At 32.7% G+C, this 15249-nt stretch overlaps 1 protein-coding gene across 1 annotated transcript; it reads left to right on the plus strand.

The window, feature by feature from the left end:
* The first annotated feature begins 5832 nt into the window (after positions 1 to 5832).
* Positions 5833 to 6819, plus strand: LOC119688781. Its single transcript, XM_038103447.1, has one exon. The coding sequence runs from the start codon at positions 5833 to 5835 to the stop codon at positions 6817 to 6819; it is 987 nt and encodes a 328-aa protein (XP_037959375.1).
* The last annotated feature ends 8430 nt before the right edge of the window (positions 6820 to 15249 follow it).

The raw sequence follows: 15249 nt of genomic DNA on the forward strand, positions 1-15249 counted from the left end.
AAAGAAATTTTACCACCTCATAGGCAGGCGCTCTAAACTGGCAATCCACAACAAACTAATGGTCTACAATCAAATACTAAAGCCGGCTTGGAGTTATGGCATACAGTTCTGGGGTTGTGCCAGCAAGAAATACATTGCAACTATCCAGCGCTTTCAAAATAAAGTACTACGATACATCGTAAATGCTCCATATTACATTAGTGATCTCCACCGTGACCTTGACATACCAACAGTCGACGTCGTGGCAAAAAGGTGTGCCATTGCTCACAAACAGCGATTGAAAACACATGTCAACGTTACAGCATCCAGTCTTCTCCAGGTGGTTGCAATATCTAGACGGCTAAAAAGAAAAACAGTGGCAGACTTAATGGACAGCGAGTAGCAAAATAGCTTCATTTTTTTTTTACATTAAATATTCAAATAAAATTGTTTATTAGTACCTTTTTTTTTTGTTATTTGTACTAGGTGCAATATTAAAACGATTTTTGTCTTTATTTGAAGAATCGTTAATAATAAATAAAAAAAAAAAAAAAACCTCAAGAAATAGGACAGTTACGAACTCAGACGACATAACTAACGATTTGAGCTAATGCTCAGGACGCCTTTCTGACGTAATACCTAACGGTAGTTCCAGGAGGGACTCTCCGTCCGGACATGAGGACATGTTTTTAGCGGATTAAAGTTTCGCACTGACTTAGGCTTTCGATGCTTTTGAGTCCTCGTTAAAAAAAAAAAAAAAAATATAACACCTTACTACGACTAACTCTCTCTCATTGTCCGTATTGCCAGCCAAAATCCAAAAATAGGCTGGGTTGCCAGCTTCAGTCCTAACATTCAGCCTTCCTGACCTTCAGCTTCATTGCGTGTCGGATGTGACTCAATAAACGTTGTTTGTACTTCAGTGAATTCAGCTTCAGCTATATGACGTGATTTTATAATAAGCGTGCGTGCTGATTCAGTATCTTCTAACTGATTACGAAGCTGATAAATTAACTCTTTACCTTGTCATTTGGTACAACTAAGAATTTATACTCGATATTAAGTTGATCTACCTCAACATGTGCATTAAAAAAACCAATTGGCATTTATTTAGGGTACCTAATCCGCGCAAGATAGGGGCACTTTTGCAAATTTCCACATTTTGCAACTTTTCCGGAATGCTCTCATTTACAATCGTTACGTCGGATCCTGTATCTACCAAGCATTCACTATAAATATATATTTAATCCTTTGACTTCTAGGATGAGCATAGCGCCGCAAGAAATATTTCCCACTCGGTACGATTAGTGGCCAATAGCTTCAACTCTCCCCAGCTTTTTTGCATGTGTAACATTCCCATGTCAATTTGCCTTCTCCAGGTGTGAGCGGGGGTGACCCTTCTGCTACTCATCGGGTTCCACTCAATCGCCATTCTTACCAGTCGGTCTACGCAAAGTGTGGCCGGCCTATTCCCATTTGCGTTTTTTGATTTCGGTTCTCATAGGTGTTTGCTGAGTTAGGAACCATAGACGTCCATTCAAAATTGTATTTTGTCAGAATACTTTAACAATTTTGCGCAATGACTGATTTACAAAAACTTGTAGTACATTGATGGCGTTTTCCGTGGTATTCCACGATTGACATCCATATAGCAGGTAACATTTTGTGTTGGAGTTAAATATTCGTATTTTAGTCCGACGCCATAGCTGATATGCTCTCCAGACTTTATTTAAGCGACCAAAGGATTATTTAATCTTCTTGATACGCTTCTCAATGTCCGCACTAGATCCACCATTTTTTGATATGATGCATCCAAGATAGCAAAAAGACTCTACATCCTCAAGACAGCAGTTGTTTATAATAAAAGGATTTTGGAAGATAACATTAATGTGCATAACTTTTATTTTGGTAAAATTGATTTTAAGTCGTGCTCTATGTGCCGTAGTTATCAATTTAGGTTGCGAGATATATCATATATCTGTATGCCAGCAGACATAAGTCTTTGACGTGATCTAGATCATTGAAACTATCTCGAACACCCCAAGTTATTCCGCCACCTTGACCCAATGCGTCTGCCAAGACTACGTCCAGGACGATGCTGAACAGCAACGGCGACATTACGCAACCGTGTCGAACGTCGGTTTTATTAGTATTTCAGTATTAGTATTTTTTCGCTTAGATATTTCTCGTGCAGTATCAGGCAAGTTTCATCCTTCTGTAGGGCTTTGATGAGCCTGATGATCTTTTGCGGCACACCCCTATGTTCAAGCGCGTTCCAAATGACGGTGTGACATAGTGTTTCAAAGGCTTTCTCGAAGTCTATAAATAATAAATAAAGAGTTGATCTTCATTCCACAGACTTTTCGACGATTACGTGATCGGTTTATGTGACGGTTTATGTGATCAATACAAGACTTGTGTGGGCAGAATCCACTTTGTTTTCTGGGCAACGTTGCTGTTAATGCTGTTAAAAGACTGTTGGTGATGACATGCGCTATTATATTATAAATCATGTTCAACAGAGTAATGCTTTGCCAATTAGTTCTTTCTGTGAGATCCCCCTTTTTTTAGAAGCTTTATGATAATACTCTCTTTGACTTCGGATGAAACGTTCTCTGACTGCCAAAAACGTTCTATTAACGGGTGGATGATCTGTGCGTGGATCAGTTGTATGTGGGTCAGTTTTCAGTAGTTCCGATGCTGAACCGTCGGGTCCTGGTGTTCTGCCGTTCTTTAGTGTCTTATTGCAGTTATGATCTCTGCAATATAGCGGCAGGAGGTGGAAATGTTGCTATTTTTAGAATGACTAACACAGTCGCAGTGCAATTGAGCCCTGTCTGTAACCAGCACTCCATTTTCGTCTTTCAACGGCTTACTGTTCCTGGTGTTATTTTCAGTAAGTTTTCTAGTAGCTTTGTACATATTACCACTTCTATGTAGCTGCGGTTTTAGCTTCATTGGCTATATTATTGTACCATTTTGTTTTGTCGCGACGTGTACTGCGTTTTACTTGCTGGTTATATTGCTTCTATTGCTATTGTAGTGCTGATTTAGTGGCCCGCGTTCTTGCATGATTTACTTCAGCTTTTTTAGTTTTTCTGTTTTCAATTAAGTACCACGTTTCGTCTGATATCCATTGTTGCCGTGATTACAGAAACCAATTTGGTCCTTAGCGGCATCAGTGAAGACGGTCTTGACAGTTTGCTATTCCACACACTCTTCGGTAGTTGTTGAGTTTAGTGACGATTTCAACTGCTCGGTATACCCTGTCATAATACTAGGTCTTTTAAGGTTTTGGACGTCAATTTTCTTCGGCATTCTGTCCTTACATAAAAATAAAAATAAGCAAAATTCGGAAAAAAATTATAATTTCGAATCATATTCTCATGAAGCCTTAAACAAGGAGAGTAATACATGGGAAACAGTACATAATAAAAATATAAATGGGGAACATGTTTGTCCAGCATTAATAAATAGTAATAAAGAAGTTCAGAATACGATATTTCTGAATCATATTTTCAAAATGCCTTAATGGAAACTTCTATATTAGGATCCTTAAATGTATCAATGAGAAATAATATCACTTATAATGAAAATGAGAGATATTTAAGGGAAATACGAAAAAAGGTTAGGCTTGAAGCCACCTTAAGAAATAAAATAATTAAACTTCATTCGAAAATAAATATGGAATTACCATTTAGAACCGATATAAGGGCTGAAATCAGAACTGAATCTAATATTCCTATCTGGAGCAAGCAGAACCTTTACCCATTTTCTGTCAATTCATTTGTAATGAAGAGATTTCAAGAATGTTGGAATCCAACATTATTCAAGTCAGTAATAGTCCATAGTCCAATTCTCCAATATGGGTCGTATCTAAAAAAGGATAAAATCCTGATGGTACCCCAAAGCATAGACTAGTTATTGACTTTAAAAAACTGAATGATCAAACCATTACTGATAGGTATCCAATCCCCGATACCAGTATAATTTTATCAAATCTTGGGAAAGCCAAGTACTTTTCTACAATAGACTTAGAGTCAGGTTTTCATCAAATACTGATGAATGAAAAAGACATTGAAAAAACTGCTTTTTCAATAAATAATGGCAAGTATGAATTCCTCAAAATGCCATTTGGTCTAAAAAATGCTCCATGCATATTTCAAAGAGCTATGGATGACAAACTGCGCTCATATATTGGCAAAATATGTCACGTCTATATGGACGATATAATTGTCTTTTCTGCAGATCTAGATCAACATCGTAGAGATGTAGAACTCATTATAGAAATACTTCACGAAACAAATATGAAGACTTCCCTCGAGTTCTTTAAGTTTTTTAAAACCGAAATTGAGTTTTTAGGATATATGGTCACAAATCAATTAAAACTGACCCAAATAAAGTCGAAACTGTTCTTAAATATCTTGCTCCACACAATATAAAAGAATTGCGAAGGTTTCTTGGACTAACCGTTTACTATAGGAAATTTATAAAGGATTATGCGAAAATTGCTAAACCTTTAACTATCCTACTCTCTGGAGGAAATGGTAAAATCTCCAAACATATGTCTAGTGAGGTTCTTATAGAATTGAATGAAGAAGCCCATAAATCATTTAACATTTTAAGGGAATATTTACTAAATCAAATTGAGCTCACGTAGCCAAATTATTCTAAAAAGTTTGTTCTAAATACTGGATTAAAAACAAAATACATTCATTTCCAAAACTTTGAATAAAACTGAACGAAATTAAACGACTAATAAAAAAGAATTGCTCGCAATTGTTTGGTCATTGAAAAATCTAAGAAACTATTTATATGGCGTCACAAATCTAGAAATCCATACGGATCATCAACCATTATCTTTTACAATTTCAAATCGCAACCCAATTTCCAAAATTCAGAAGTCGAACAGTTTTCTTCGAAAATCGTTAACAAGCAAAGACACACCAGTGTAGTGGCAGACGCTTATCAAGAAATGAATTCCACAATCTGACGGATGAATCCAAAAGCGATAATGATGATGTCGACAACTCGACTTAACATTCAGCTCCCAGTAGCGACAACGTTTACATTGAGGATACTAAAAAGCCACTAAACATGTTTAAACAACAATTAATATTACCAAAAAATAGATTCACAGTGCATGAATCTATCAAAACATTTGATAAAACACGCTACATAATCGAATTCGATACAGTTGAAAATTTATTAGCAATACCCAAATTGGTCACAGCAATCTATTGTACTCCTGAAGACCTATATGAAATAAAGGTCATGCTTAAACAAACTTTTAGTAACAAATTTTTGCATACTAAACACTTCCCTATTGATATCCCAAATAGAGATGATCAAAGTTTTATAATAGAACAAACACACATTAGAGCTCATCGTACTTATGATGAGAATATTAAACAATTAACTGTCTATTGTTGGCCTGAAATGTTTAAACAAATTCGTGAATATTGTAGAAACTGCGTGATATGTAATACTAATAAACACGATAGGCATCCACAGAAGAAACCCATCAAGGAAGCTCCAATTCCAACAAATGTAGGAGAAAACCTACATATTGATATATTTTATGCTTAAAGATTAAGATCTTTGTGGTACAAAAACCATAGAGAATAAATTTAATGTAAATGAAAAAATTCTAGAAATACTACAAACATTCCCAGAGGCCAAACATATTACTCTGGATAATGAACCCAGCTAATTTCAACTCAACTACTAAGTGTAACAACAAGTATTCAATTTTACGAATCAGCAATTTTAGGAGTGTTGACCGACACAAATCATGGTAAAATCAGTCCACTTCTCCTGACGCCAAAGCAACTCATGAATGAGGTTACTACAATGAGGGAACATCTCAGGTCAACAATGCAGTTGCCGGTTAACATGAGCAACATTTCTGAGCTATATTCTCTTATGACAGTCAGCAGCGGTTTATTTGATACCAAAATGTTGTTTCAAATAACTCTACCACTAATCAATGATCAGTCCTTTGATTTATTTGTTGTTATTCCCGTTCCAGGGATCATAAACGGAGAATACGTGACAATCACACCATGCACGTCTATGATGGCATTCAATACTCATAGGAATGGATACTTTCCGATTTCAGAAATACAGTTGTCACAATGTGTGTCTTCAAAAAATGATGTCTTCATCTGTTCAGATACACAAGAAATATATTCTCTTGAATCAGGCAAGTGCACTTGCGAAGTAAATCTATTTAATAATAGTACATCATCTTGCACTTGGCAAAGTTTCACAAGTAATACCTTATGGATCCAGGCTGTTGCACAAAATCAATGGATGTTCGTCGCAAGAAACCCTGTAAAGCTAAACGCAGTATGTGACAATGAGCATTCTCAGGTGAAATTGCAAAATACAGGTTTACTTGAGCTCCCACCAGGGTGCATACTCTCACATCATACGGCAACAATAACCAGCCATTACACAATGACTTCTCGCTTAAAATATTCCCACACAAGCTTCCATTCAAGCCCAATAGTGACAGCGATTCCTCGGCAATCATCTCTAAAGTTGAAAAACATCAGCATGGAGACAGCTAACGATGAAATAACTAGTTTGAAGGCATCTTTAAATATGATAAGGTCTCAGGAAGAACTGCCGAACAATACACTATCGCAGCACCAACACCATTTCATTGTGGAATATATGGCACTTGGTCTCAGTGTGCTCATACTCTGCAGCATAATCGGTCGATATTTATTCCGAAGAAATACACACCGTCACAGGATTGGTACACCCCACCCACAACCACGAAGACGAGTTCAAGAGCAACATGCAATGTCCGAGTTCGAAGTAGCAGAATAGGATTGACTGGCGTCAATCGGGGGCAGAATGTCCAATTTGGACATAATAATGATCAGCCTAAATCTTGTATTTTAAATAATATATTTTAAATTATATATTTCATATTAATAATATTCTATTATTTTTGTTTTGTTGTCAAAGCAAATTTTTATTCTCATAATGTTAATGACTTGATGTCTTAGCCTTGAACGGTGGGTTAAGATATCAAAATTTATCATAACAACAACAACAGTAGTATATCACACGAGCACACTTTGCTCGTCATATGAAACTGCAGATAAGCCATGCATTTAGCATGTGCAATTCTTTAATATAGAACATTATGAGAAATTAAATTTGCTTGTGCAAGGTCAGTACTTATTAAATAATAATTATGTTTGTAAAGCAAGCTGGTATATGGACTTAGTTCAAGGTTAAAAGGAAATAAGTTTATAAGCATATACCAGGTTGCTAAGGAAATTACGCAAGTAATATTCTTTTTTGTCAATGCATACAATTTCCATGAGAACTGTGACCGTTCCCACAACTATGCTCAGCGATACCTAATCGCTACTTTAATGCAGCTTAAGTTATAGAGCATTATCGTGGGAATTGTATGCATTAACACCTTGCCAAATGTGTATAAAAACTCAACATTTTTCTAATAAATCATTCATTCAATACAGAACAGCCCTTGCGTTTTAATTAGTTCAAGTGCTTATTAAAACTCAATTGCAAATAGGTTCAAGTGCCTAGTTGCTCAAAAATATTGTTATTGTTTGAATCCACCTGAAGTTGGTTTAAGTGCCAAATTCAGACCTTGCAATAGGAACTGGTTCAAGTGCCAGATTCCTAACCATAAGCAACACTGAATCGATTCAAGTGTCGATTCAGTTTCAATAAGAAACGACTTATTGAACAATGTAATTAAAATAGAAAAGTACGTCAAGCTTCATCAGCTACAGTAGCAATGTCCGCTGAATGAAATTTGACATTTGTTCAATAATAAAAGAATCACTTTTTATTTTTTTCTATTCTTACTAACAACTTATATAAAATAATTCCACAATTAATTTTTAGGGCAATTGAACTAATACTATATTGTATCTTTCTATGAAATGAAAGTTCTTCAATTTCTTTTACATATGCAAATTGATTTATAAAAGTTTCAGAGGTAATTTGTTTCTAAAATTTCAACTAATCTCTTCTATTTATGGAATAGGAGTATTTTCCTTGTGTTTTTAATTTATTATTGGAGAAAGTTCGCTCAAACTTTAGTGTACAATTATAAAAATTTAATAATACACTTCTTTATGAAAATTTTACTCTGTTAATATAATCTTGTATAACATTTAAATTATGAGTATTTTTAAGTAAAATACACTAGTCATCCTATGTTTCAATTATCCTTTTCTTATTTAATATAAGTTTAAAGTTATTTCTTATAATACAATTTTCCTTTTATTTCGTCAAATATGAAAGTTTAGTTTCTTTTATTTTCCATATATACAGTATATATACTGTTTAGTATTTGGCCTATAAGTATTTAATTTCTTGAAACTTTTATCACTATGACTATTAACTGTTCTCTTTAATTAATTTCGACCTGCAAAAATTTTAAGGTTTCTAATTTTTTGTGCTCTTAATATGCTTGGATACAAAATGTTCAAATCTACAGTATTGAACAGAAAATATTACCCTAAATATTGTTTATTTTATTTTCTAAATACTTAAGCTTAAAAATTTGGTCAGAATGAAGAAGGGGTCCTGAAAAACCAGTATTACTTAATTTAATGTTTAAAATTTTAATTTTAGTCTAATTTTTAGTTTATCATCATCTACTATTTCCTTTAAAATGGCTATAGATTCATTAATATTTTATGTTAATAGAGACTTTTTCATTTCATGTTTGTGATTATGATTGTTTATGTTAATTGATTTCTAATGGTAAATTATTACCTCACCACTATATAACCATGTAAAGCCTATAGTTTCAAGTAAGCTAAACAATCATGTTAATACTCTTTTTATTATAATAGTATTCAAATCATTTTTGCTTATAACTTTTTTTAATAGGTATTATTGTACTAATTTTGAATTTTGCAGTGTTTATTTCTGGTATCAGCACACCTTTATTTGTTATATCTAATACCGTTCCATTCTCTTCAATTGTATTAACTATTTTAATTATCTAGTTAGTTATACAATGGTAGTCCCGGTAGGTATTTCCACTTTTCTGATGTGTATTTCATTAAAACCAATTTCTTTTGTTAATTGCGCTTCGTGAAGTTCAGTTGTGTGAGAAGTCAACATCGATATGATTATCAATTGGATGATATGTTGTACCAAAATCATTTAATTACGTGTTTTAAGTTTTATTTTATCTTATATTTTGTGAAGTTTCTTAAATTTATTGTGGTTAGATGCAAGGCAACTGTGTTCTATGTTATAATTACTTATTTTCTTATACTTATGATACGATTTACCAATCTTAAAGATTTATGCATAATTATTATTAAAATTTTCTGATATTTTTTTAATTTTGAGTTTTTTAAAGGAATATTCTTTAATAATTCTTCTATAGTTTTTCTTGTTGTCTTTTGAAAAACTTTATTAATTCTTTTTTTGTAATGAAAAGATTTAGTAAGTCAATAAGCCTAAGATTGATTTGAGAGTTGTTCGTATTTGTAGGTCTTTTTCGTGGCTCGCAAGTGTTGCAAAAAATGCATGCTGGCCTATAATTCACAATGCGAGACATTGGCAGCACTGTTGCAATCTAATGGTGAAAAAGTTGAAAATTTTAAAATAAAACCCTAAAATTTTTTTTTCCAATTTTCAAATTTATGAAATTTTTGAATTTTGTTTGAATTTTTATTTACATATAATTGCAATATTCGTTGGAAATTCCAATGAAGGTTGGCAATAGCTTGCTGATTGCGTTGGAAACATATATTAAAACGAAATCATAAACCAGCTGTAGAATAATTGAATTAATTAATTAATTATACTTTTATTTTTAATTGTTAAATTTCAATAATATTTTTTTTGTAGAGGCTATTTTTGTTGCATGATTTGTTGCATGTATAGAATCTTATCTATATTTCTTTAATTAAAATTCAACTTAATACTTAACACGAATTTATAAGTGTGATTTAAATAATAATAAATAATTATAATAAATATATTAATAATTAAATAATAAAAGTAATAATAAAAACACGTGTTAAATTTATGTTACAATTCTTCACTTTTGTGTTTGTTATATATGTATGTATATCGTCTGCTTACGATAAATCTGCAAGGTAAAAATTTGTGTAATCACGCAAAAATATCCTTTTGAATGGCGAATGCAAGTTTTTGGGTGACAAACTAACATTTACAACATGTTGGTGAGAAGCTGAATGATGGCTCACAAAATTTGGGTGAGCACGACAATATGTTGACTGCGTGTCTGTAATATAATAGTTAATAATTGCAGGATCCCCATGTAATATAATACGAGTACTTAATAAAGGCAGGATCGCCATGTAATAAAATGATTAGTCTTCATATTAAAGTTTAGTAAAGAATCAAACGATCATAAAGTAATAGACGAATAGCTTTACATGTGTAAATAATGTAACACCTTTTATGAAATTAAAAACAACTTAATGTTTTGCTTGTCATATTCAGACAGCTTTTATTGTATTTTCACATCTTAAATCTAACATCATTTTCTTAACTCTAAGTTCTACATACTTATTTTACTGCTCCAAAGATTCTTTTATTACTTATTATACTGGCCACGGTCATGTAAATCAGGGCAAATAAATTTTTTTTCTTGGTCATAACCCAGTAGGGACCGTCATGCTGCTTTCTTCCCTTACATCATGCTTACTTTTCAGCTGGTCATGATGACGAGTTCCTTTCAAAATTCCCTTGACTTTTATTAGCAGTTGGCCGCCGAAATCATGCATGACTTGGTTAAGTGCAAAAGGTATGCGGCATGCAATGCGGAATTGACATTCGTAAAACTTCGTTTACGAATCATAATGCACTTTACGATGGAAGCATGTTGTAAGCATGACAACGTATTATAAACTAAATCGTCATGAGCAACGCTTGTGCACGCAAAATATGAGGGTGATCGTTTTCTGCCTTATGACCTGCTTCTAAAAGAAGGTGGTCACCTTCTTCTGTAGCTCACGAAGTCAGTAGGTTGTAAGGCTGTTACTGTTTTAAATGCATGCTTTTGCATTTTACAGATATTTATTCAAAAATACATATTAAAAAAAAAAATAAGAAATCAATATATTTCTTTGTTTCAGTTTATTAGAAAAATAAATGAATATGACAAAAATTTAATTATTATTAATATATTATAGATTTAATAAACTAAATATAAATTTGATATAAAAAGACAACAAAAATTAATGAAAATATAATATTGTTTCAAAAATGAATTTCATTATAATATACATATATATCAAGCACAATTGGAAAAAAAAGAAAACGTTATGAAAAATAATAACTAATAATTTAAATTAAAACATAAATAAATAATTAAATAATAATAATTTTTATTAAAATAATAAATAAAGAAATAAACTGGAAACAGCAACTGAACTGCAGACTGAAACAGAGAAATAGTAAATAAGGTATATAAAGTATAGATTTTCAATTTAAGTTTTAACTTACACTGGAATGCCGAATGGAAAGCCGAACTAAAAACAATAGCGCACCGCAAAACTAAACGCTCCGCACTTAAATGCACATGAATACTGAGCGTGCTTGAATAATTGTACAGAAAAGAATACAACAACAACAAATATGACAAAAAATATTTGTCGTTCGATTAATTTTACGAAGAGTAAGGGTTTTTTTTTCGCTAGCCGCATGACATGATACATTACCAGTACATTCTTTTAGTATGATGACTTCTCACCTTCTTTTGTAAACATGATGTCATGCATACCTTTTTCATGTGCTTACGACAGGGACTACTGGGAAACTTTAAAGATTTATTATTCAGAAACATTAATCTACACAAATTTATAATATCTGTTGACACTAATAATGATGCATCGATTTTGCTTTTTCTCCATTACTACATTTTTACTTTTCATAACAATAGTTGTATTATTCATTTGGATGTTCGATATGCACAGGGATGTTATATGACCGCCATATCACTCCCGTTTACAGTTGAGTGAGAAATGTAACCTTCGAACGCATACAATAGGAGTTTGTGGTGGGTCAAAATCGGAAACTGACGCCCTTCTAACATATGCTTGAAGTGTTTAACAACTCTTTAAGCGCTTAGAAACTCCCTGTCATAGGTGCTATACTTTGATTGGGCGTCATTTAAACGTTCGGAATAGAATCACAGTGGTTGCCAGTTGTTGCTTATTAGCTGCTGCAGAACTGCACCTGTTGCTATATTTGATGCGTCAACCGCTACTGCCAGTGATGTTTCAGATTTCGGGAAATGCAGTGTTGCTTCAGCTAGTTGTTTCTTGCATTTTTCGAAAGCTTTTCGCGATATCACTGACCAGGCAATTTTTGTCGTGTCTTTTCTTTTACTGTCATTTAGTATTTTTGAAAGTACCGCCTGTTGCTCGGTGGCATAAGGTACGAATCACATAGTGCCTTGACGCGTTCATGTGGTGGTTTAATACAGTTTCTGAGTTTTACCCAGAAACTCTACTTCCGGTTGTCCGGATGGATCGATGGATGTATGATTATGCCGTTCTTTTGTAGTTTGGCGAAAACTATTCCTAGGTGCGAACGATGTTCGTCAGCGTTTCCCGAAGATATCAATATGTCATCCAGATATGCCAGGCACAACCAAACTCTCTCAAAATCTGATCCATGAAGCGCTGAAAAGTTTGACTCGCATTTCTAAGACCAAAAGTCATGAACACAAATTCGAACATGCCAAATGGAGTCGTTATTGCAGTCTTTAGTATATCAGACTTTTCAACTGAAATTTAATACTACGATCTGCGTAAATTAATTATAGAGAATATCTCGCATCCGCTGAGAGTGTGAGTGAAGTCATGTATATGGGTCATTCTTTTACAAACCGGACGGATTTTGGCAAAAAATGACCTCATCACCTCCGATTTGGCTGAAATTTTTTTTATGAGCTCCTTTCATAAAATAAGAAGACCCGTATCTCGGGAAAAAATTTTGTAATTTTTTTCCTAGGAGATATGGACCCATGGGGTTTTGAGAATTGGCATTGTAGACACATTTTCAAATGGCTATATCTCAAGTTCTATAAAAGGTAGAAACTTGAAATTTATTGCGTTTTAAAGATAATTGGTTGAGCTTTTAAGAAATTGTTTAAACAATTAAGATTGTTTATATTTAAGTACTAATATTAACCGTTAAATTTCAAAAAAAAAGATATCTCAAAAGGGTACACAACATTTTTCATTTTTTATATTTTATTTAGATTTAGTTTTAAATTTTACTAAGAAATAAAAATTTTCATGATAGCATCGATTTTTATAAATTTTTTAAATTTTTTTTTTCTCATAAAACACATCAAACACATGCGTGCTATATTTACATTGAATGAATTTTCAAAAAATATACTACAAATATTCTTATATAATATTTTTGATTTCAATTAGTAATAAAATTGTACATAAAACTCAAAAATTTCAGGACGATATTGTCGTTGGAAGTACTTTTAAAAAATTTATTTATCCTTCACATCACTCCAAACACATACACACGATTTTTCAGTAAAAAAAAAACAGAGGAACACGTCACACAAATTTTTCATTTTTACTTTTAATTCCGATTAAACAATAAATTCTTCTTCGAAAATAAATATTTCCAGTGTGATATTGCTTCCAGAAGTAATTTAAAAAAAATTAATTTATCAGGTGTCCTTCATGTTACTCATACGCACCATAATACCCTTGAATCAATTTTCCAAGAAAAGTGACACAATATTCACATTTTAAATTAGTTCCGCATCATCTCTATTTTTAAATTATGAATTTAAACATAATTAAACCGTTTCATGAACTTTTTCTTATATTGATCAGTTTAAAAATTAATTAGTTCCACACTAGCTGAACTACCTGAATAACTGAAGCACATAAGTACACCCACCTTCTATGGTGAGTGTTATTCTGCTACAGTTGGAAAAATTCTTTAAGCAGGTAAGAACTGTAAACAATTTGAAATGGAGTGTCTAGGTACTCCTATATTTAAAAGATCCAGTATCAAATTTGGTATAAAATGTTAAGTAAGTCTGACAAATTTTCAAGTAAGAACATTTAAATAATGGCAAAAGTTGAAAAAAATAAATTGCATCTACGGCAATTCAATGACTTAAAATGTTTCAATCCGCTGAAGTTAAAAATACATCCAAGAAAGGCCAAAGTAAGGCAAGTTTCAGATAGTATCCTGCGTATGTTGGGGATGCCTAGGACCAAAAAAAATATGGGGAAAAAAATATGTAACAGTTGCCGAATGAGACTGGCGATGAGAGCCAAAAAAATAAGAACAATGAAGGAGCTATATCGGAAAACAGCAGCCAGTCATCGAGCGAGGAAAATATTCAACCATCAAGTAATAGCAGTTCGGCTACATACGAAACTGAAGTCAGAAAAAGTGCTATAAGTCCATTAAATAAAGCACTCTCTCTAATAAGCAATACCCCAATTACATCGAGAAAACTTAAACAACAGGAATATAAAAATGAAAAAATAAAGGATATAACTGAAGCGATTAAACATAAAATTTTCAACATTCCTCCCGATGAGTCCAACAATAGCGATGAAGAAGATGACCTTGCATCAATTTTAAAAAATCTACAGGAAAAATTCAATGGCTCAGCAAATAGGACGATGAAAATAAAAATATTGAGTGTGGTACATAATTGGTCTTTTCGAAGAATCACAACTCACTTTCCAAACGCTACAAAGCATATGATTACTGTAGCTAAAAAACTTGCTTCAGAAAAAGGAATCTTAGAAGACCCAAATCCAAAAAGCCACCCATCGTTAGAAAATGATGCTTAGCTGGTACCTTAAAGAGGAATGCTGCAAGAGCTAGTCTTCAACGAATACATAATCCAATTCAAACACCAAAGGAATTATTTAACTGGGCTAACGAATGTTTACCAAATGTTGTGTGCCATTTCTCAACATCAAAAGACTATGAAGCTGAAGAAAATAAGATTAAACACCGTTTCGAAGCAGCTATATCAGTTAAAGGCACATTAAAATATCACTGCTTTATTCCTAATTCGAAAACGATATTAATGGCAAAAATATTTTCTTCTGCAGACATTACAGATTATGTATCAATAATGAAATGATTATTAATAAAATCAATACAAAAACTTAAAAAAAATATTTTGTTTATAGTTCTTTACAGTTTATCTCTATATAGAATTGTTTACAGTTTATTTCCTATAACAATTCGTACCTGCTTAAAGAATTTTTT

The sequence above is a fragment of the Teleopsis dalmanni genome, chromosome X, assembly GCF_002237135.1.
Source record: "Teleopsis dalmanni isolate 2A chromosome X, ASM223713v2, whole genome shotgun sequence".
In the NCBI taxonomy this organism is placed as follows: domain Eukaryota; kingdom Metazoa; phylum Arthropoda; class Insecta; order Diptera; family Diopsidae; genus Teleopsis; species Teleopsis dalmanni.

Excerpts from the sequence above, each read along its gene's own strand:
- LOC119688781 (XM_038103447.1), top strand. The coding sequence starts at position 5,833 with ATGAGGGAACATCTCAGGTCAACAATGCAGTTGCCGGTTAACATGAGC.